This window comes from Centropristis striata, chromosome 22 (assembly GCF_030273125.1).
Source record: "Centropristis striata isolate RG_2023a ecotype Rhode Island chromosome 22, C.striata_1.0, whole genome shotgun sequence".
In the NCBI taxonomy this organism is placed as follows: Eukaryota; Metazoa; Chordata; class Actinopteri; order Perciformes; family Serranidae; genus Centropristis; species Centropristis striata.
In genome coordinates, this window is record NC_081538.1 from 5,357,848 (window position 1) to 5,380,352 (window position 22,505).

At 37.9% G+C, this 22,505-nt stretch overlaps 1 protein-coding gene across 3 annotated transcripts in view; it reads left to right on the top strand.

Annotated features, from left to right (window-relative positions):
* Positions 1 to 22,505, top strand: part of LOC131960413 (ELKS/Rab6-interacting/CAST family member 1-like) — a 164,998-nt gene that overhangs the window by 67,564 nt on the left and 74,929 nt on the right. For 2 of the 3 annotated variants that reach the window (XM_059325628.1, XM_059325629.1), the window contains 2 exons: positions 14,308 to 14,443; positions 18,479 to 18,610. In XM_059325628.1, coding sequence (XP_059181611.1) covers positions 14,308 to 14,443; positions 18,479 to 18,610 — 268 coding nt within the window. Of the gene's footprint in view, positions 1 to 2,312; positions 2,325 to 14,307; positions 14,444 to 18,478; positions 18,611 to 22,505 lie in introns of all 3 variants that reach the window. The other variant, XM_059325627.1, reaches the window with a different exon arrangement.

A 22,505-nucleotide genomic window follows, 5' to 3' on the forward strand; every position in this document is an offset into this window, starting at 1 on the left:
ACCCCACACAGCTCCCTGGGCGTGCAGAAATGTGGTGTTTAAAATGGATGGGTTAAAGGCAGAGTTTGAATTTCCCCATTGTGGGACTAATAAGGGAATCTTATCTTACAAGTTAGGTGGTCATGCTACAGATTGCAACTTAAATTTCTCTCACTTTGGCTCTAGTTTTTTGGTTTTGTAAAGACTAAAAAAGCCCGTCCCCCAAACTTTTTAAAATTCAGAGTGGTGCTCGTTGGCATGTGGTCAGTGTTGCCAACTCATTTCCAATTAAAGTACTGTAGCTAGCACCAGCTCCAGAAGTCGCTAAAAGTCACCAGATGATAATGTGCTAACTTTCATATAAGTGACATCATGGGACAATGATTTGCATAAACAACAATGAAAGCTTTTTACAGCTACAATCACAGAATTCATTGAATTTAATGTAAAATTCCTCAACGAAACATTTTAATTTCAAGTGATAACTGAATATTTTCCTGAGTTTTTCCCTAATGTCTAAATAAGTTTCTAAAGTTGACTTTTAGAAATAAAGCCACTAAAAGAGACTGAAAAGTCGCCAAATCTTGCAACGCCACATGTGGAGAAATCCAATTGTTAAGGCTCGCTGTACATACTTCTGGTTGATTAGGTATGATTGGATCTTTAGTTTTTCTCTCCTCAAAAACTGCTCTCAAAGAACCATTGAGGTTCTTTCACTGGCCTGGAAAAGCACAGAAGTAGAAAAAGATTTGTAATGTTCCTGTCAGGATTTGTAAAAAAATATTTGTAAAGCAGCGGATTAATAAACGCTCCATGTTAAAGATTATAATAATATATTCAGCAGCTAGGATGTTTTGAACCCGCAAGCACTGACCCTGTAACATAAAGAGTACTAATACTGACTTTGTCCCAGGGCTACCTCTCCCTGCTGTGAATTATAAGACGTAGCCTCGAGCTAACAGGTACGTCAGAGGAGGATACATTCGCCTGTGGCCAACTCTTAGTCTGGCACCGAGGCGAACCCTGGGCTACGAGTGAGCAGCGGGAACATTACTAATGAAAAGATCAGATGTGGGTTAAACAAGGGTAAAAATCAACCCTCTCTCTCTCTCTCTCTCTCTCTCTCTCTCTCTCTCTCTCTCTCTCTCTCTCTCTCTCTCTCTCTCTCTCTCGCTCTCTCTCGCAGCCCCTCTAGTTTAAATCCAGCTGTAATGGTACCAGGTTATTTATTTCAGTAACTAAGATGGTAATTGGAGCAGACTGAGTGACTTCACACTGAGGGGAAATGGAGCTGAAAATCTGCCCTGATGGCCAAAATAAAGGATTTGGATGGAAGAGTGGAAAACAGGGAGAGGGGAAGAAAGAGGAAAAAGGGAAAGGAAGGTGGTGGTAGTGGAGGGAGAAAAATATGGAGGCAGAAATGAAATAACGGGCGGAGAAAAATAGAGAGAGAAAGACAACATGGTGGGGCGAGGGAAACAGAAAATGAAACTGGCAGAAAAGACTGGAAAGGGAAGAAAAAGTGAAAAATGAAAGAAGTTTAAAGCGATGTAGAGTATAAACCTGAGTAATGGGAAATTAGAGAGTTTTATTGCGTGTTATATTGTTCTGTAATGGACAATTTGTCTCTGGCACACTGTCATTAGCGTGCGTTCCCAGGCATAAGCTCACCCTGCGTTTTGCCAGTTCAACCAAAACACATGAGACGTGATTGTGTGGAATTCTTTTGGGGTCAACCAGTTTAGGAAGTGGATTCTCTTCAAATTTCATATCTTAATGATTACACGCCGTACGCCTTGTGGCGAACACCACATATCCACGAGCTGCATGCTTTTCAAGTGGCCCCTGCGGGAACGAAAGAAGCTGTCTGTGATATCAAAACCACTGAGGAAGAAATCATTCTTAGTGAGCACGCTCCCAGCTCTTGCTTTGATTGGCTAATTGCTCACTCTCTATGGTTTGTTATTGCACTTGTGTGCCCTTTAGTGTTAGTAGGGGTCATGTGAGGTGAGCAGGCCTCTTATAACCCTCAATACTGGGCTGAAAAGAGGAAAAAACGCCTGTTTTCAACCTGTCTGTCTGCCTGCTCAGCTGTTTGCTTGGTCATGCCTGTCTCCCTGTTTATGTGCCTGTGTCTCTGTGGTTAATTATGTCTCTAGCTGTCTCCCTGTCACTTCCCCTGTCTCTCATCTCTTTCCTCTTTGAAAAGTGATCAAGCCGACTAACCTAGCACTCAACTTCTGTCTTCCCTTCTCACCTTTCCCTCTCCTTCTCTGTCTCTCTTTCCCTTTCTTTTATCTTTACAATGCAACGCTGTCTCCTGCTCTACCCAGTCTTGCCTCAAGGTTAGTATACTGCACGACTATTTTTCTTCCTCCGTCAATGTCTCTCTCATCGCGCTCTCCTTCATTGTCATACTTCTTGTCCTTGCATCGAGACACTCTCTCATCTCCTTCACTCTGTCATAAACTCTGTTTTTAATCATTCTCATCATGTCTGTCTGTCTTTGAAGGAGACACCTTGACTTTCTCTCTGCTATGCCACATCTCTCCCTCTTTGAAGAGGAAACATTATTGTTTCTTTTCTTGCACCCTCCATTACAGTCCTGTCACGATACTAGCACTGAGTTCAGATTTCAGGCTACCGCAGCAAACAAGAAAAATGTTCAAGCAATGCATCGCCATCATTAAGTTGGACAGATGTGAACTTTTGCTCAGGGTCCTTCTTACGTCTGTTTGGTTTCTGTCTTTGTGGCTTTCACAGAGAAATTCACTCCAAATTGTGTTCCCATTCAGGCACTGTTTTAAATGTTCAACCTAGGTTTCATAATCTTTTATGGTCACATCAGGTTGCCAGCCAATCAGTGGAGACTCCAGGAAGTCGCTGCTCCTAGCCAAGTAATAGTCTGGCAAATTACTGTCAGTAAACCACAACTCTGGTTTTAGAATAGATTAAGCAAACAGAAATAACATATTAATTAGTGAGCTATGCAGGTGCTGCTGGAGAGATGAGAGCCAGACGAGCTCTTTCCACCTTTTTTCTAGTCTTGAAGCTAAGCTTAGTTAACTGATTTTTGATTGCAGTTTGCAGTAGTAAATGTGTCCAACTATTTCTTTAAAGGTACTATGTGAAGCAATTTCAACATGGTCTCACAGGAGTCCGTGAAATAGCCACGGATTCGTTAAACTCTAAATCCGTGGATTAGCCACGGAATCACTCAAATTTCTGTGAAACTGACACAGATTTCGCTACAATGCAAGTTAATGACAGTCATATCCCTTGGCTATTCCATGGATATTTTTCCTATTGGTTTGTGTCTTAAGTCACGTGACTTTCAAGGTTCCGGCGGTCAGAACAAAAAACATGGTGGACAGTTCTCTCATTTTTAGTGAAAAAATCAATATTTTGACTTAGTTTCTGCATAAAAATTGATTTTATTACATTTCTAGCGAGAAATATATGTTTTATTTTCTAAATATTCACTCAGTGAATGTACATAAATTTTATGCCTATATTTATATTTATATTTATATTTATATTTATATTATATTATATTATTATTATTATTATTATATTATATTATATATATTTATAAAATATCAATTTGAATTTGTCAAGTCAAGGCAAGTTTTTTTATATAGCAAATTACATACGACAGGCGTAGACTCAATGTACTCCAACAAAAGAAAATAGGCAAATACCATATATGACAAAAGCAACAAAAATACAAATATAAAAGCATACAGTATATGGTTAGATGTACATGAAGGTTATTACAGATATAAAACATTAAAATGAAAAAACATGTTGATGCAAATGTATTAAAATTAAAATGATATACACTTTAAATAAAGGGAAATTAAAAAGTTAATAAATAGCTAATGAAAACAGATATGTCTTTTTTTATTTTTCTATTGTTAACAGATTATTTAACTTAAAAACTGAGACTGACCCTGATTTTCTTGATTACCTACACTTGATTTCAATGTAAAGGAACCAGAACAGGTTGCTGGGTTTATTTATACTTTATACGTTTAATTATACTTTTTGACAGTTATGACAACATCCAGGTACTCATAGTGCACTGCATTGTTCCTTACTGTCAGTGTGGACGCAATTCATGCACTCAAAATAGTATAGAAGTATATAGTAGTATATAGTAAGTATAAATTTATAGCATCTGAGCGGATCTGTTAATTTGCTAGCTTGCCAGATTACTTCACCAGCTATTGTGATCCATATTTTATTAATTATGACAAACATTATTGATGTAATGGAACAAAGCAAAGTTGTAGCTAACAATTTATTGCTATTTGCCAAGTAGCTAACTGTAACTTGGCTTTGCTGCATTGATCTACCAATGGTTCCTTTGTCTCATAGCTGATAAAGTAATTTTGCATATCTAGTTAGTATCATGGAGCCAATCGTCCAAATATAGGAACATTTCAGATAGTAACATTCTTCTAAATATTTAGTTATTTATTTTCCAGCATTCCATCAACATGATTTGACAGTGGATTGTGTGAAAATTTCACATAGTATCTTTAAGTTTGGCACAGTAAATCATCGCCCATATACCAATATTGAAAAACTTTCTTCTTCTTCTTCTCCTTATTTTGACTTTTAAATATTCCCAACTGCACTCAGGAGGTGACTCCGTAATGACATTTCAGCATGCAAAACCAAAAAGTCTGAATTTGGTCTTTTTTAACAGACATATCAAAGTCATATTGAAAATTCTCTGACCTACACATTGTTATGGACCACATAATAAGCACTTCTCTCTTCTGTTTCCTGCATAAATCTGGTGGTCTGAGTGTTTTGTGCGCTCTGCTCTGCTGTTAAGGTCTCCCCAGTGCCAGCTGCTTCTTTGCTCTTTCTGTCTTTTTCAACTTCTAGAGCCACTGTTCCCCCTGCCGTCTTGTCAGCTTTTTCATCGCTGTTGTTCTGGTGTTTGGTGATTCAACTCTAGAGGGGGAAAGAAACAAAAGAAAAAGTTAGCATTGCCTTGCTGTCTGGTAGACGACAGAAGACTTCTTTTTCTTCTTCTGTCCTTTTTGTGTTTTTTTTTTTCCCCTGACGTGTCTTTTTTTTCTGGTTGTTTTGATCTTGAGCTAAGGAACTCCTCATCCACTGCCAAATGTCTGACATCAAGGTTTCTGTATCTTAAAAAGGAATTGCATTGTTGCTCCATGTGTGTGTGTGAGTGTGAGATCCCTTTGAGGTCCCGTATGACTCTGAGCATTGAGGTAGTGCAGGGATTTGTCAGCTAATGGGTGACAACAAGCAGGCGCACACACACACACACACACACACACACACACACACACACACACACACACATACACTATTGCAGACCCATGCACATTGCTTTTTTTTTAATCTTCCACACACAAACACACATGCAAGAAAGACTTTGCCAGCTAATAGGTGACAACACTACAGTGGAGATGACTGCTGAGAGTTATCTAATTAAAATCCCTGCACACGCACACACACACACACACACACTATTCCCAGTTCTGAGGGGGAAAAGGAAAACACACTTTTTGTTTACATTTTTGTTCAGTATTCTGAAAATAGACCAATCTACAGTAGTTTACATCGTCTGCTCACTCTAAATTATTCTCTCCTGTTATATTTTTGCTTGTAGTATTATCATATTAGCCCGTGTGTTTTGTTGCTTCACTTCCTCATTGTTTAAGATCTCACACATCTCCTTTCACATATGTAGACGTAGGAGCATTAAACTGTTAACTGTTATTATACTAAATGAGGAAATATTTCATGTTTTACATGTTAAATATGTAATTCACTAACAAAATTAGCAAAATTATGAAAAATTTGGATTTTTCAAGGTGATAAAATTATGTAAATCTTTTTTTTTGTTTGTTTGAGAAAGAGCCACAGGCCTCCATAACCCAAAACAAAATATTTAATGATTGCTACTGTATTTCATGTATCTAGTTAACAGCATACTATAGGTGTTAAGACATAATAAGTAGAGCCTGACAGATAAATTGGATTATTATTGGCTGATATTGAACTGCCATAAACACATTGGTATCAGCATTTGTGTTGTCTGATATGCCCCGATAAGAACGTTTTTTTTTTACAGAATATATAATAAAAAATTATATATAAAATATAAATTTTACTTGGAGTGATTAAGAAATTGTGTTAGCTATTTATTCATTTATTTATTTTTTAATTATTCAAATGGTAAGCAATTGGTTAACACTAAACATACTGTACTGGTGTCTATTTAGTTATCTATTTTATTTGTTTATATTCTTTATTTTCTCAGTTTTCATTTTTAAAACTTATTGACAATGTAAAACATAGTATTTGTAGTGTATAATAACGTTAAATATTCAGTAATAATAAGTGTTATTTGCTTTAGAAAGCAGCCTTCTGAAGCTTTTGTATCGTCATATTGGTGTAATCCATATTTAAAAAAAGGTCTATTTTTATTCCAGCTCAAAAGTTTACAATATCCGCCACCGTATTGGTTGTCTGTGAATTTTTCCCCTCAAAAATCGGCATCAGTGCAGTCTCAAAAATCCCACAATGGTCAGAGTCTAATATAATAGTGCTTCTCTTGTTCTGTTCCCTCACCTCAAATATAATCTGGAGTTAAAATCAAAGCATAAATATGAGGCTAAAGAACAGAGTGTCAGTGTTTAATTCAGGGACTTTGTTGTTCTCCATGTAAAACAAAGACACAGCCAAGATCAACTCCAGCTCTCTGTCACATGCTTACTCTATTACTATTATCTAAACACTTTCCGTTCACTTGTATGCTTAGTTCTGAAAAGTGGATATATCCAGTAAATATGATTTATTTTCATAAGGACAGATGCTTTTAAAGAAGTCATTTCATTCTGTCTGCATAGTGTTTTTTTACAGCTCGTTTCCAGTAATCCACACAGTGGAAGTTTGCACACATGCACATGGGTCTTAGCTGCCTTACCTCTTATTTACCTCACATATTTACCCTCTCTTTCTACCTCGGGGATTTTCTACAACCATTCTGCAAACACAAGTATTTCTTTCTTTATTCCTCCAAAATATCCTCCCTGTATTCTACGTTTTTCTTCCGCTCCGACACTGGGCAAGACTATTATGTTTTTGATCTTTTTTCCTTTCTTTTCTATGCTTTATAGCCTTCATGGGCTCAGTAAACCAAACCAATTTTTCCTGTATTTTCAAGGGAAATACTGAATTCCAAATGGTTAAAAGGAAATCCTTGATGTTAATGTTGGGTGAACTATGTGCAGTAAACATACATGAGGCCCCCGAGCATTTCTGATCAAATATTTATACAGGAATCCAAATGCAATATTAATATTACCTTAATGTGGGTCCCTGAATATCAGCAGGATGCTAATGAGGGAGGTTAAAAAGTTTTTATTTTGGAGACTTTGAGGTTTGCTGAAGTTTATGAGATTGTTTATGTGTGTGTGTGTTTTCATTTTTTACTGCTAGTGCAAGGAGTATTCATATATTTCTCTCCAGCTTAAACTTTTAATGAAGGTTATTCTATGTTCCTGTATGTGTGTGTGTGTGTGTCTATATATAGTAAATATATGAGTGTGTGTATGCTCAGTACATGAGGGTATTTTTGAGGTTTGGCAAAATTTAGGAAGTTCAAAGTGCTGTCAACAAGTATGTTAGTGTGTGTGTTGACGTTAGCATGTGTTTACAGTGTGTGCCACTGTGTTTGCATGTGTGTATTTCTGTGCAAATTCTTCATATGTTGCCATGTTGCGTTCAGTTGCATGCACAACTGTGTGTGCGCTTTAAATATTTGTGTGTGGTCCGACTGAGAGACTCTAATACAAAGCAGGTTGTGTTTGAAACAGTTGACAGCTCCGACTATGTATGTGTGCCCCCCTCACTATCAGCACAGTTTTGGTAAATCTGTGCAATTGCATGGTGTGGTAATGAGCGTATAGTCAAGTATGTGTGTACTTTGGATGTGTGTGTGCGGACGTGGTTTCACTGCACATTTGTATGCCGTGTTTACAGCGTTGCGGGCGAAGCAAACTCTCCTGCGATTCCGCCTCCTCCAGCAGTTTGCAGCAGCAGTTGTTGAAAGTGATTTCAGAGGGAGAGTGAAGGAAGTATTTTACATATTAAAACAGCTTCAAATGGCACTTTGCCCCCACTGAGCCGAGCCATCGAGTTCACCAAACAAACTTCTGCTCCTTAAAGCAACTGGAGTAATGAAAGTGTTTTAGTGCTTAATTAAACATGTGTAGATTCACAACTGCAACTTTTTTTTTAAACTATCACATAGGGTTTGTTGGTCAGGATAAAGAGGAAAGAAAGTGAAATGGAAAGAAAGATCGGGGCCGACACATGATGTATGCTGTACGGTAGAACGTGAACTCGTGTCATAACATCACAGTTACATAATACTTCAGAAATAATATGTTAAAATACACCATAGGGAAATTCTCCTTTCTCCTGCCTTTTCCAGCAGACCCATTTGTTCTTGCGTCATTACAACCCCCCTGGCTTTTTTTAAATAAAGTCAACATCCAACCAAAGTTTAAAGATATTAAGGTAAGATAGATCAGAGTGGGGAAATATACATAATGCTTGTAATTGTGCAACAATAATCTCGCTTTGGCAAATCATTGGAGCAAGCACACACAGGATAGATATGTGAGGTTAATGTGGAACTTTCTTTTTCAATTCGATGAACCTTACAGAAACATTTAAGGGTGAAATGAAGGTTTAGAAGGTTAAAGGTATATATATTATATTTATATTTATATTTATATTTATATACCTCACATATAATTATATAGTAATTGGTTGGATTTATATAGCGCTTTTAAAACAGCAATCACTCGATACAAATACAGAATCCAAAGGGAAAAAATGAAAAAAGAGTATATGACAGTTTAGGTTGGGCAGTGGGAGTCAGGTTTTGTAAGAGATAGATAGATAGATAGATAGATAGATAGATAGATAGATAGATAGATAGATAGATAGATAGATGGATGGATGGATGGATAGATAGATAGATAGATAGATAGATAGATAGATAGATAGATAGATAGATAGATAGATAGATAGATAGATAGATAGATAGATAGATAGATAGATAGATAGATAGATAGATAGATAGATAGATAGATAGATAGATAGATTAGATAGAATCTTGGTGCCGTGAAACAAATAAGGTGCAATGAACAGTGTGCATAAAAACACATGAAGTGCATAACGACTGTATGTAACGAACCAGACCATTATTTGTTATTGTACAGTGTGATGGCATGGTGGGTTTCGACTTGATTTTTGAATGAGTGGAGAGAGTCAGAATTTCGGATCTTGGAGGAAGGCAGCTCCAGAGAGTTGGGGCAGCAGTGGTAAAGGCTCTGTCCTCTATGGTGCGGTACCTGGTCCTGGTGGTGGGGGTCAGAAGGTTGGAGTTGGAGGAGGCTTGAAGGCTTCGTAGGTAGTGTCACTGCACAATAAGAATCTTTTGAATTTATGGGATAGTTTTGATTTTTTTAAGTGGGGTTGTCTGAGTTTTTGGTCAACTGTTGCATCAATTAGTTAGTTAGCGAGTACAAACTGACTCTTTTAAACACCAAAGTTACACAAAAACACAAACTAACTAACCGATGGAGGCAGAGGTCAAGCAGCATTTCTGCTTTCTGTGATGTAAAATGACTGTTTCTGTTAAAGGAAGAGAGCATAGATAACTGAAGGAAGGAAGAGAGCATAGATAGCTGCTTCAGTTCCTTAAAGGCTGTCTGATGGCAAGGTAAAGCAAATATTCTACATTAGCGTATATTTAAACTGATATTGACTCTCAAAGTTCTTACCTCTACGCAGTAAAGGTTCAATACATTAGAATGTCATGGAAAAGTCAATTTCCAGTAGTATAGTGCATATAGATGGACATACTTCTCAGAGGCCAACATTTCCATATTAAACATACTTTTAAAAATTGTCTTTTGTAATATTAATTTTTCTGAGACACTGAATTTTAGGTCTTCATTAAATGTAAGCCCTAATCATTATAATTAGAAGAAATTAAATAAATTAAGACATGAAGAGTTTCATTTGTGTGTAATGGATCTATATAATGTGTTATTTCCAATTTTTTAATTGAATTACTGACATAAATAAAAGTTTCTATGATATTCTATTTTATTGAGATGCACCTGTCGTACTTAGCAAAACTGTTCGTTTATTAAGTAAGTTTATTGACATTTTAAGCCCATTTTTTAATTAATATTAGTCTTTAAAAGGACACATGGGTATATTATTGATTTGCTGTGTGCAGGTGTTATATATATTATGACATTACTCAATCAAAAGACACTTCAGTTCAGTATCACAGATGATTAACTCCTTGAAAAATTGGATTCATAGGCAGGTAATGAACTGTTATAGAGAAGAAGGAAAACACCAAATTTGGCAAGTAAGAAAAAGTTTGTGATTGTTGCAGTCGTCTGTGATCCATTGTTTATTTTTTTAAGAGTGGAGGAGCAGTCAGAGGGAAAGTAAAGCACAGGAGATGGAAGTGACAAAAGAGGGAGTGGAAGGAATCACGGAGAGGAAAGGAGAGAAGAAATGGTCCATGGTCTGATGAGAATATTTCATCCAGAGGAAAGAGTAATGTTGCATTTGGAGAGGGAGTGAGTGTGGTGAAGACTGAGAGGAAAGGGGCGCGGTGAGGCGAAGTACATTTGTCCTTGTATGCTCATCTGATGTGAAAAAATGATTGCTTTTCATGCAAATGATTATCATGCAACATGCAAAATAGGTGTTGGTTTTAGTGAGTAAAACATTCCAGTGAGAGGGGAGAGGTGGAGGAGGAAGTGGATGTGGTCGGATGCAAATGCGTCATAGTTACCTATGCAAATGATGTACGTGCTGAAAAGTGATACAGGCAAACAAGTGGGGTTTGAGCAAAACAAGTGCTCAGAATTAGCAGAAGAGGAAAGAGAGGGAGAGTAAGTGGGAACCGAGTGTTGAGTCAATAGGAAACATTGCAAAGTAAAAGTCTATTCCACGTGCACATACACTCACATACGTGCTGTAAATGTAGCATGAAGGCGGGATACCTCGGAGAGCTAACCAGATGGTTGGAGCTTCCTGGAAATCCTCCAATAGGAACATTCCTGCCTGTTTATGACCTGTTACACACTCACACAGGGCGTAAAAGCACCAAATTGATCCCAAATATTCAAATTTATCCCACATTCGTGGTGCAAACTGAAATCAGGACGGACAAAGAAAACAAAAAACCACCGTAACGAATCTGACTCCACGCTTACTTCATCTCGTTTCCTGTTTAACATTTGAACCCAATTTGGGCGTGATAATGATGCATTACGGTTCACATGTAGGCCTTTAAAATGCACACAAAAACAACACGAGTGTGCAGCTAGCTTGATTGTTATTCAGTGAGCTTTGAACGCCCAGGTGCTGCAGAGCGGTTTTGGCCCTGTCGCCGCATTTCAATTTTTCTTCCAGCTTCCCAAATTTCTCTGGACGGTTTTGGAATTGGGCCCCCTGGACCTTTTAGCAAACACATAGAGGATTTTATGTAACCATCCTCTGCCAATATCATTTCTCAACTTTTTCTGGCAGTGATACTGATGTAAAAGCCATTTGATGGATTACTCCCATTACTTTTGGTTAGTTTAGCAGATAGTTTATGACTCAGATGGACAGGAAAGATGAAAGAGAGGGGGCGTGATGAAATATCTCAACACTAGGATATGAATTTTACTCAAGATGTAAACAAATAAACTTTACACTCTTATGAATTCAGATGAGAGGATTGCACACAGAGGAGTAAAGCAGTGGAAATAAAATGAAACAGCACACTGTGAAATCGTAGGAATGCAAAGCTCCTATTTTTACGGTGCGCAGGCGGAGGTCAAAGGTCACGTGACGTTTGGAACCTGTTTACACCTTTGGAAACAAAATGTGCAGCTCGTAAAAAATGATTTCCCATAAGTGCTCATGCTCTGCTGCTGCTGGTGTGACAGAGTTCTCAGTGGATTCCCATCACTGGAGGTCAGCTTTTTTTTTTTTTTTTTTACTGGCAGCTGCAGCGATGCAAGTGGAGAAAATGGATTTATCTACGAGCTTGTAAAAAGATCGCACACACATGCATAAACATTTGCACAGAGCAGGCCTTTTAAAAAATGCAAACATACAAAAGACTCCCAGACGTATACAGAGCGAAAAGAATGACTTTTATTGAGTTTTTATCATGTTAGTCAGCAGTTTTGTTTTGTCTAACAAGTGTCTTTGTTGGACATGTGCCGGTGTGTGTGAGCCTACACGTGTATGCTTACACATTTATCCTTTGTGTTTGACTTATCCTTCATCTGTGTCATGATTCAGTAGACGCTGTTAAACCTTACTGGCATTAGCTCGGGATAGTCCACCTCTGTACGCATACATGTGTGTGTGGAAGGTATGAAAGGTCCTGATCAAGTCAAGCTGCTGTGTTAGCTGATAGCTCTGTGTCACAGCCACAATGGCTTCCAGACAGCTTAAACAGGGATTACAGCCTTTCTCCATCTCCCAACCCTGCTGCTCCCATGAGGAATCTCTCCTTCATTCCCCAGATGATGATTTAGACTCTGCTTCCCGACACTCGGTAATCCCTCTGTGAAAAGACCTTCCACGCTTCCCACTGTGGAGAAATCTCACATGTCATCTACTCATTGATTCATAGCTTTTTATTGAATTACTGTACTGATCTTTACATTATATTGGCCCTGAGGGGGTTTTATTATGGCATTGTATTGCACAGAATAGTTCATCAGTCTCGCGGTATCCTCTTAATGGCAGTAGCAGGCTGCGTGTCCTGAATATGTTTGGTGGGAGATGGTTTGACTCTGTATATTAAGTACCAGCTGCACTTGTGTGACGTGCCAGAGGTCACTTTGGTTGTCGGGGCTTTGTGTTTGTGTGCAAATATGTTGGGATGATGTCTCAGATTTTTGCAGTTAATGCTGTTAAAGCTTATCTTCTTTATGGCTTCTCCAGTTTTTGTTTGTTCAATGAAATAGCACTGTTCTAAACCTCAATGTGATTAATTTATGAAGACAATAATGACATTTAGTACGATTTAGGATTTGAATTAAGATTGTGTTGGATAGGATCTAGGGTTCAGCAAATAATGTAATTACATTTTTAAATACAATTCTGGCTCCCAGGGATTATGATAAGAAGATAATCGAGATAAAATTATTATTCTGTTTAACAATGATGCCTTTTATTTGTATTGTGTTAAAAATCCAGCTCTACCTTTCCTTTTACAGTGGTTACTACCAAGAATATTTTATTTTATTTTATTAATATGTAAAATATATGTTGAGGAGTTTTCAGTTGCACCAGTGCACTACAATACATTTAATCCAATTTATTTGTATTTTTATTAATTTTATATATATATTTTTAAAATATATGTGCATGTATATTTATATATTATACTTATTATTCATTTAATTTTTAACATGTATTTTTGCCAGTTAAATTGTATTTATAGTTCAAGAAAAATCATGATGTTTTGAGTCAGGGAGTAACTGACTCAAACCTAAATAATAATGATTTCAATTTTAAACAAAATTATAATGATTATGATTTTGGCTGATTAGATATTGTATGTAAGGGACGGGGCAAAGCCAGTGATAATTTCTTCTTCAACATAGATTACAGAGAAAGTTTGAAAGTTTTTTTTTGTTTTGTTTTGTTTATTGCCTTTTTGCTATTATTGAATATTATTTATTTATTGTTTATTATGCTAAAAGAGGAAAAATGGTTCCATGTTGAGCTTATATGGTCATCTTCTTAGAAAGGAAACGTTAAATGTTCTATGATTTATTTATTTATTTTTAGGTTGAAGAGAAATACTTTTTCGAGGTGCAGAATACATTTTATAATATATTTTTTTGTCGACCAGCTTTCTCATATTGAATGTTTGTGGTCCAGATGCTTGTGATGCAAAAAAACAGTTATTGGTACTTAGTGTGCAATTATCCTCTCTTCTAAACAGACCACTGCCATGACCAGAGCCTAATCTTTGGTGATCACCATAAAACTCCATATTCATGAATTTACGAGAAGCAGTAAAAAACAGACAACTTTTAGTAAAAACAGACAACTTTTAGCAAAGACAGACAACTTTTAGTAAAGACAGACAACTTTTGATGGCGAAACCAGCATCGATGAACAGGAATTTCCCTTTTGAAATAAAGGGAGAAGTTAAACAGCCACTGTATGCATGTGATGCATGGATTTTAATGTTATATTTTCTGTGTGTGTGTGTTTGAGCAGGCAGATGAAGGACCAGTCGAAGAAGGTGGCCAACCTGAAACACAAGGAGCAGCTGGAGAAGAGCAGGAACGCTCAGCTGATGGAGGACGCCAAGAAGAGGGAGGACAACCTGAACGAAAGCTCCCAGCAGATAAAGGTGAGTAGGGGGAGGAGGAGGAAGTTTAAGGAGCGAGGTGCGGGAGAGGGAGGTGAAAAAAAAGTGAGACAGAAAAAGTTTCTCTCCTCCTCTTCGTCCTACCTTGAATATTTTCTGCTATCACAACAATGCTTCATCATAACGTGACAATTGTGACAGGGAGCAGCCTGAGGCAATGTCAAACACACTCGCTCTCTCTCACACACACACACACACACACACACACACGATGCAGCTCTCGCTCGGGGAGTGCGTGAGAGGGGGGAACTGAAGAGGATGATTGACAGGGAGAGCAGATGGAAGATGGGGAGGAGAAGAAAAGAGGAAGCTAAAATAAATGGTCGCAGAAAGGAGGTGAGGAAGAGGTGATTAGAATAAGGGACGTGCACACTGAACTATGCAGGGAATGCTGTGGGTTTTAAAACGATTCCTTGTGGCGCGAGAGCATCTTCTAATTGTCTACCGGAGCGTCAAGTGACCACAAGATGAACAGCCATGTGTGAGGTGATGATTGCGATTGCGGTTTTCCTCATAATTTCCTCATACTTTTCTTTAACCTTAAAGCGTTGGTGGTTGTAGGCAGTGGATGTTTAGGGGGAGATAGCAGGTCACAATACAGTTTTTCTCGATTGCTAAGACACATTTCTTGAAAGCTGCTCTCCTTTTCTCTGAACCGTGAACACAAAACCCAATTTTCAAGCTACATTCACAAAACCTCAGACACTTCTTGCAAAACCAAACTTTCACCTCAAAACAGTTCAATCTGTGCTCAAAACTGAACTATGTTGTCAAATTGTGCCCCGAGTCAAGCAAAATTAAAAACACTACTGAGCAGTCACTAAACACTACATAGAAAAATAGAAAACACAATGCTCAGGACATAAGGCTGGAGAAGTAAATGTTCATTGTTCACTGTAGGCTAAATGCATGTTGCAAAAAATATACATGAAATACTAGGCCTATTAACAGACCAACCCTCCATTACAGTACTACAGTACATTGGTACAGTGATGTATTGACACATATATTTACTTACAGTATACTGTGCTTTTGGTTTTTTAGACAAAAGAGTGATTGATTCATTCAGTGGGTTCAGGCAACTGAGCATTTGGTTCAGACAATAGGGTTTAGTGTTTTAGCAATTGAGAAAAACTGTAAAAGCCATATAGATCACATCATAGATCATAGCAGTGTACATCATCTGAAAGCTGGGGATCTCACAATTCATTTGAGCATTGTTTCTGGTCTCTAATAGTCTCTAAAATCTCTAATAAAAATGACTGAATTCATCAATAAATTAATTAATTAAACTTTCAAGATTAAGGTTAAGTCAGAACATTAAGATTTTTCTTTCTGAAGTTATTTTCTTCGCTTAACTATGTTCCATAAGTTGTTGCAGACATTTTTAATATAGAGAATGGATAAAAATAATTTTAAAAAACCCCCTCCAGAATATTACATCAATACACCAATACCTTTGGAAAAACAAAGAAAAATCCATTCTGTGATCCATTCAGTGATTGGATGAGACGAGCATTTCTGTTGTCTAAACTGCTGAGAAACCCCCTTGTTGTCAATACATACCTAGGGAAACTGCACATCCTCTAAATGCTCTAGGTCTTTAGTTTATGGTAGTAAAATTTTATGAGGCTGTGATTATCCTAGGGGTCACAGCAGCTCATTTTAGACAGTAATGGTGGAAAAAAACGTCAAAAAGCCAGACAACCGCTAACTGTTTAACCTCCACATCTCTACCTTTAATTCCCCCATTTTTACCTTTTATTTCCCTTAAACTTCCGCTGACTTCTTCTTTCCTTCCTTTCCTCCTCTTCCACCTCCTCCTTGTCCTCTTCCAGTAATCGTTAACCCCAGTGGCTTCTCTGATTAGAGGCAGATGAAAACACTTTCTATGTATGTGTGTGTGTGTGTGTGTGTGTTTGTGTGCCCTCTAGCTATGATTGATCTTTGGTTTCAGGGAGTTTGGAAGTTGTCATTTATGTGTATGCATGTGGTTAGGAGATGAGCTGATAGCTATGTGAGTCAGTCAAACTTATGAGACCGCAGCGGTCACAACCATAACTAGTGTGTGTCAATTGTAAGCAGTACTGCATAGTTTAAACAGCGCTGAAGACTGCAAATGGAATGTGAGCATAATTCAAACCGTAAATCCAATTCGGTACAATAAGAGGATTTAATCCAATTAAAGTTCATCTCAGTCTGCATAGTTAGACACCAAGTAATGTTGGATGTGGAGCAGGATCCAGATCCACAGCACATGTGTTGGAGATGTCCTGGAGGGTTGTTCATCGCCACTGTAATGTCTCATCCACTCCGTCTCCATCAGGTATTCATTCAGCTCTTAATTGAAGCAGGAAGCCTGGCAGGAGGAGAAATGGCTCTTCATGGGGAATTGGTGGGAAGTTCATGTAGTCATTTTACGAGGAAACAGCTTCATGTGTGTGATTGAAAATTCCTGAGAGTCCTCGGAGGCAGATGGAGATCAGATTGTCTAATTTGCAAATCTTTTGCAGCTTATTCCAGTCAGCAAACTGGAATGAGGAGAGTCCAAGGGTTTAACCTCGGGGATGTGTTAAGCAGGATGTGACAGGGGAAAGCTCCTGGTACGGGAAAGTGATGTAATTTAGTAATACGCAGTCTGTCAGATATATATGGTGTCAGATCAAGGAAGGGTTTTGTTCTGTATGTGAGTAAGCCAATTGGTTTTCTGGCTCGTCTAGGCTTAATTTAGCAGCCGCCCTAAAGTATTTTTAGACCTCATGAAATCATTTGATGACCCCGGATGAGAAACAGAAATTACTCAGAGACATTGTATTTTCTTTATTAGCAGACTTAGAGTCCATTCAACATGCAGGACAGACATTTCACAATAGTTACAACAACAAAAAATAGCATTGTTTAGGCTTGTCAAAATTTCAAAATTTTAATCTAAAATTGATCAAAAGGAGCTTTTTTATTTCAATTATCACAATCACAACCAGGATTGATGTTCTCATGTATGCTCTCCCAGTTTCTCTGGCTTCCTCCCACAGTCCAAAGACATGCAGCTTAGGTTTAATGGTGACTCTAAATTTCCCGTAGGAGTGAATGAGAGCATGAATGGTGTACCCCGCCTCTCACCCAATGTCAGCTGGGATCAGCTCCAGCCCCCCATGATCCAAGTTTTCCTTAAATATATCCCCATAACATGTTCATTCCAAAACATATATATTGCAGTCATATCTCACATGTAGCAAGAAATACACAATCGGCCATACAATTGTAATAAAATATTTGTTTACCTCTTTCCATTATATAATTGTGACAATGTGATTCACTCTTGACTGATAAAGTGTACAAAACTTTATTAATCAATCTCTTCCAAACATAGCGCAATGAAAATAAAACCACAATTAATGGAGGATTGTGTCTGAAAACTAAATTATTCCAACTTTATTGACGACCGTGTAAAATTGTATAGCCATCAGTGCTGAGAAAAAAATGTTTCAATTAAAAATGTAATCAAATCGTGACCTTATAATCAAAAGTTTGAATCAAATCATGGTTTTGGAGAACCCTAATATTGGTATCAAGGGTATATGATATATAGATTATGTTTGATCTATGAAATGTCAGAAAATAGTAAAAATTATCATCATAATTTCCCAGAACTAATAGGTTGTTTTATATGACTAACAGCCCGAAAATGATCAACTTGCAATAACATAAAGCAACAAATCTTGAAAATTGAGAATCTGGAACCACTGAATGCCAAGCTAGCAACTTAATGGATGGTTGTCTATCACTTTGAAATATCTTAACAAGTATTCGAAGAATTGTCATAAAACTTTGTACAGACATTCATGGTCCCCAGATGATGAATCCTCCTGACTTTCCCTCTACTCCCACCATGAGGTTCACATTCATGATTTTGAATATTTTTTTTCTCAACAAATTTTTGAATGGCTTTAACAACTGATCGTTTTAAGCACTGCAACAATTTCTGCTCTCCTTACATGGCGTACTTTCTCTCTGTAGGACTCCCTCCGTCAGAAGGAGGAGCGCATTGAGGAGCTGGAGGAGGCGCTGAGGGAAAGCGTTCAGATCACAGCGGAGAGGGAGGTGGTGCTCGCCCAGGAGGAGCAGGCACGCACGCACTCTGAGAAACAGGTACCGTCTCTCTCAGCAGCAAATACACATCAGTGTGTTCCTGCATGTCTGAGGAGAAACCTTGACCCAAACCTTCCTTAAATTCCTTAAACTCCTTAAACTCCTTAAACTCAACCCCTATCAGCTGCTTTTTTACACACTTCTGAGGATTTCCTTAAGTTTCCTGTCTTCGGTGGGACATTTGGACACAGGGAAACACACACAGACAAACATCTTTATGCAACACAGAAACTCTTTCTGACATACCTAAACATTGCAATGCCACTAGCGGCTAATGGCAGCGGCAACACACATGAGCTGTGCCAACTGAGCTCATTCAGGTGTGGCTCTGTGTGTGTGTTTGCCCAGTCACTCCTCATTTGGAGGAGAGGTAAATATCCCTATTTAAAGAACAGCTTGTATTTTGTCTGCTTCAGCCAGAGCACACAAACAGCTTTTTCTTAAATGGGGCGCGCGCCCGACCACTCCAATTTGTAATCTGTTTTATCTATATTGAGACAGTAGGAAAGCTCATGGCGGTGTTGAGGGAGGCTCAGAAGGGAAGGGTTTAGTGAAGTCGACCTCAGACCGGTGGGAGTGTGTGTGTATGTGTGTGTGTGTCGCTCCCCTGGGTACCAGTGGCTTAACGAGGCCATAGAGATGGGAAATGTTCCTCAGAGCCTGGATGGGTTTTGACAAGTGGGAAAAACAGCATGGGCTGTCAGGATGAAAACTGCCCTGAGAAAACACTCTCCGCTGTAGCTGTTGGCAAAACGGTCGGACTCCATTGTTATTTCTGCCTCTAAGTTGGCTCGCAGCGCTGCCCTTTGCTTACCCGGCTACTTCTGGACACATAAAGACAGGCATGCAAACACACGTTTTACAGCTGAAACCCTCAGCTATGGTTGATGTTAGCCTAGGTTCCAGATAGACAGATGTAACAGAAGAAAGACAGACCACGAGCAAAGACAAGCAGATGGATGTAAGAAAATGATAGGCACATGGAGGCAAATAGTTGTTATATTATTGCTCTCTTTCGCATTTACAAATGTATCTCCTTCAGCTGCGAATTCAAACTCACAGAACTTGATTTCAAATTCTCGACCAGATCCCAAAGTTGGAATTTTGAAAGATAGCAGGCACTTCCGGGTTTGCTTCACTGCTCAGACCCGGAGGTTGCCGCTTCAAAATAGTGAATAACGTTAATTAAACTTCCACAAACCAAAGTCACAGATGCAGAGTAGATTTGCGTACTCAATCAGAGCAAACAGGCGTAAGGCTTTGGGTTTTCACGACAGCAAAGATTGGAACGAGTAAATCAAAGATGGAAAAAACCCTCAGCTATGGTTAATGTTAGCCTAAGTTCCAGATAGACAGATGTAACAGAAGAAAGACAGACCACGAGCAAAGACAAGCAGATGGATGTAAGAAAATGATAGGCACATGGAGGCAAATAGTTGTTATATTATTGCTCTCTTTCGCATTAACAAATGTATCTCCTTCAGCTCCGAGTTCAAACTCACAGAACTTGATTTCAAATTCTAGTCGAGATCCCAAAGTTTCAAAGGTGCTACAGGAAAACATGTTTAAAATGATGCACACGGCAGCTTGAATTTTTTCTTTTGAGGTAATGATGCAACCAAAAAGAAATAGCATTTGAAGGTGGATATTTTGACTCTGGGAATTTGGTGCAGCTATAATGATGGCTGTGAACACGCAGATACAGAATATGTGTATGTTGTATCATTATGTACTTAAAAAAGACTTAATTAAACAAAAAAACATCCAGAGTCACATGCATTTCATTGCACATATGAAGGCCTAATTCAACAAATTAAATGACAAAGTTAAAAGTTTATTACTGTAGAAAAAATACACACATTTGATGATGTGACAATATTATGGTTAGTTTGGTTAGGTTCAGGCACAAAACAACTTGGTTGTGTTTAGATAAAGGTCATGGTTTGGGTTAAAATAAGCACTTCATTAGGGTTAGGGAAACATTATGGTTTAGGTTAAAATGACCTCTTAGTTAAAGAGATTTTCATTTAAATAAATGTCTGTAAAGTCGCTCTATATCGGTGAATCTGGTCTCATTAAAGCCTTTACATTTGCAGTTTTATGAACTGGGTTTCTGTGATGACATACGCTGGTAAACTGGGAGATAACATAACAGATTTGTCCCTTAACTCACTTGATGAGTTAATAAACGAGGTGAATTCTGTTCGTTTTGTAAAGACATTGTGATGTCCGTCGGTGTCTCAGTTTATCTTTTTCTCACCATGCCCTCAAAACCGCATGATCTATAAGATAGTTCTTTATATTAATTATTTAAAAAATGGAAATTAAATGCAATTAAATATTTATTATCATTAAAAATGAAAATGGCAAGTAATAATAGATTATGAGGGAATTTCCATGACCCCGTCTGTCAAAATGATGGACAACGGACAAAGGTCTAATGCAACCTCTTGTTCACACAGCAAACAAGCACTGGTTGCCACAAAGTTATTAGACTACTCAAGCCGAAAAATAGAAGATCGGATTGGAGATATGTGGCCTGGAGGTTACAGTCTTTACATTATTTAATTCTCTCTACAGTAACTACAACAAACAACTTGATGCATCTGTGTTGTTTCTTTCTTTCTGTGTAAAAATTGCATCACAATTTTTGAATCCCTTAACAGACTAATTTGCCTAATCCTCATGGTTCTTTTTCTTTTTTTGGAATATTTTATTTTCAGTTTTATACATGTAAAGTGTACAAATATAAACATATAAACATATAATATACCAACAGTATAGAGACATAACAAAGCCCCCCAATCTAACAAAAATAAATAAATAAATAAATAAATTAAAAAAGTCAGCGTTCAAGGTCAATACAAACGATTACATTAAGCACTTGGTGTAAGAGATGTACCGATATGGTCTAAATATGGCTTCCAAATTTTCAGAAAGGTGTTATATCGTTTTCTGAGGTGATTTTTTCCAGAGGGATACAACTATTCATCTCAACAGACCACCTATCAATAAGAAGAGGGGAGTCAGATTTCCATGATGCTGCAATGCACTTCTTAGCCACACAAAGAGCAACTTCAATAAATTTGAGCTGTGCATTGTTCAAAAAGCGGCGAATACTTGTAAAGTTCCCCTATAAACAAAGTTCAGGGTCCACTGGAACATTTATTCCTGTGATCTTGGTTAAAGTGGAACAGATATCATGCCAGAAGGGTCTAACTTTCATACACAGCCAGGTACAGTGCAAAAAGGAACCAACTTCAGCATCACATCTGAAGCACATTTCCGACAGGTTAGATTTGAATGAATGTAATTTTTCTGGGGTAAGGTATAATTGATGTAGAATATTATAGTTAATCTATCCTCATGGTTCTTTAGATCCAGTGGGAACCCAAACAGAAACATGCCGAAGAGACTTTAAGTTCTTGTGTTTCTGGAGCAATTTGGTCAAAACACAGATTGTATATAAGCGTGACGTCACCCATTGGTTTGTGGACTCAATCAAGCTCAGCATTACGGCTGTCACCATCTTTGTCTTTTGAAACCAACAGACCATATGGACTGGGGAGGCACGAGGACGAGTGTATCTAAAAATAAACTGTAAATGCTAAAACAAAATGTTGGTTTCTTACAGAAAAAATTGAACAGCAGACTCCTTGGAGTGTCTTTTAGTACAACCGAATGCTGAACAAGATATTTAAAAATGAACATAATGTTGAAAATATACTTGTAATATAAATATACTTATAATGAACTAAAAACACACTGTGAAAGGCTCAAAGTTCTGAGACGAAAACACCGACAACAAAAAACAGGTTCACAGCTATTTAGACGTACACAGTGCCAGGGATACACTTTGTTTTGCGTCTTTCCTGATTGACAGCTCGCCGTGTTA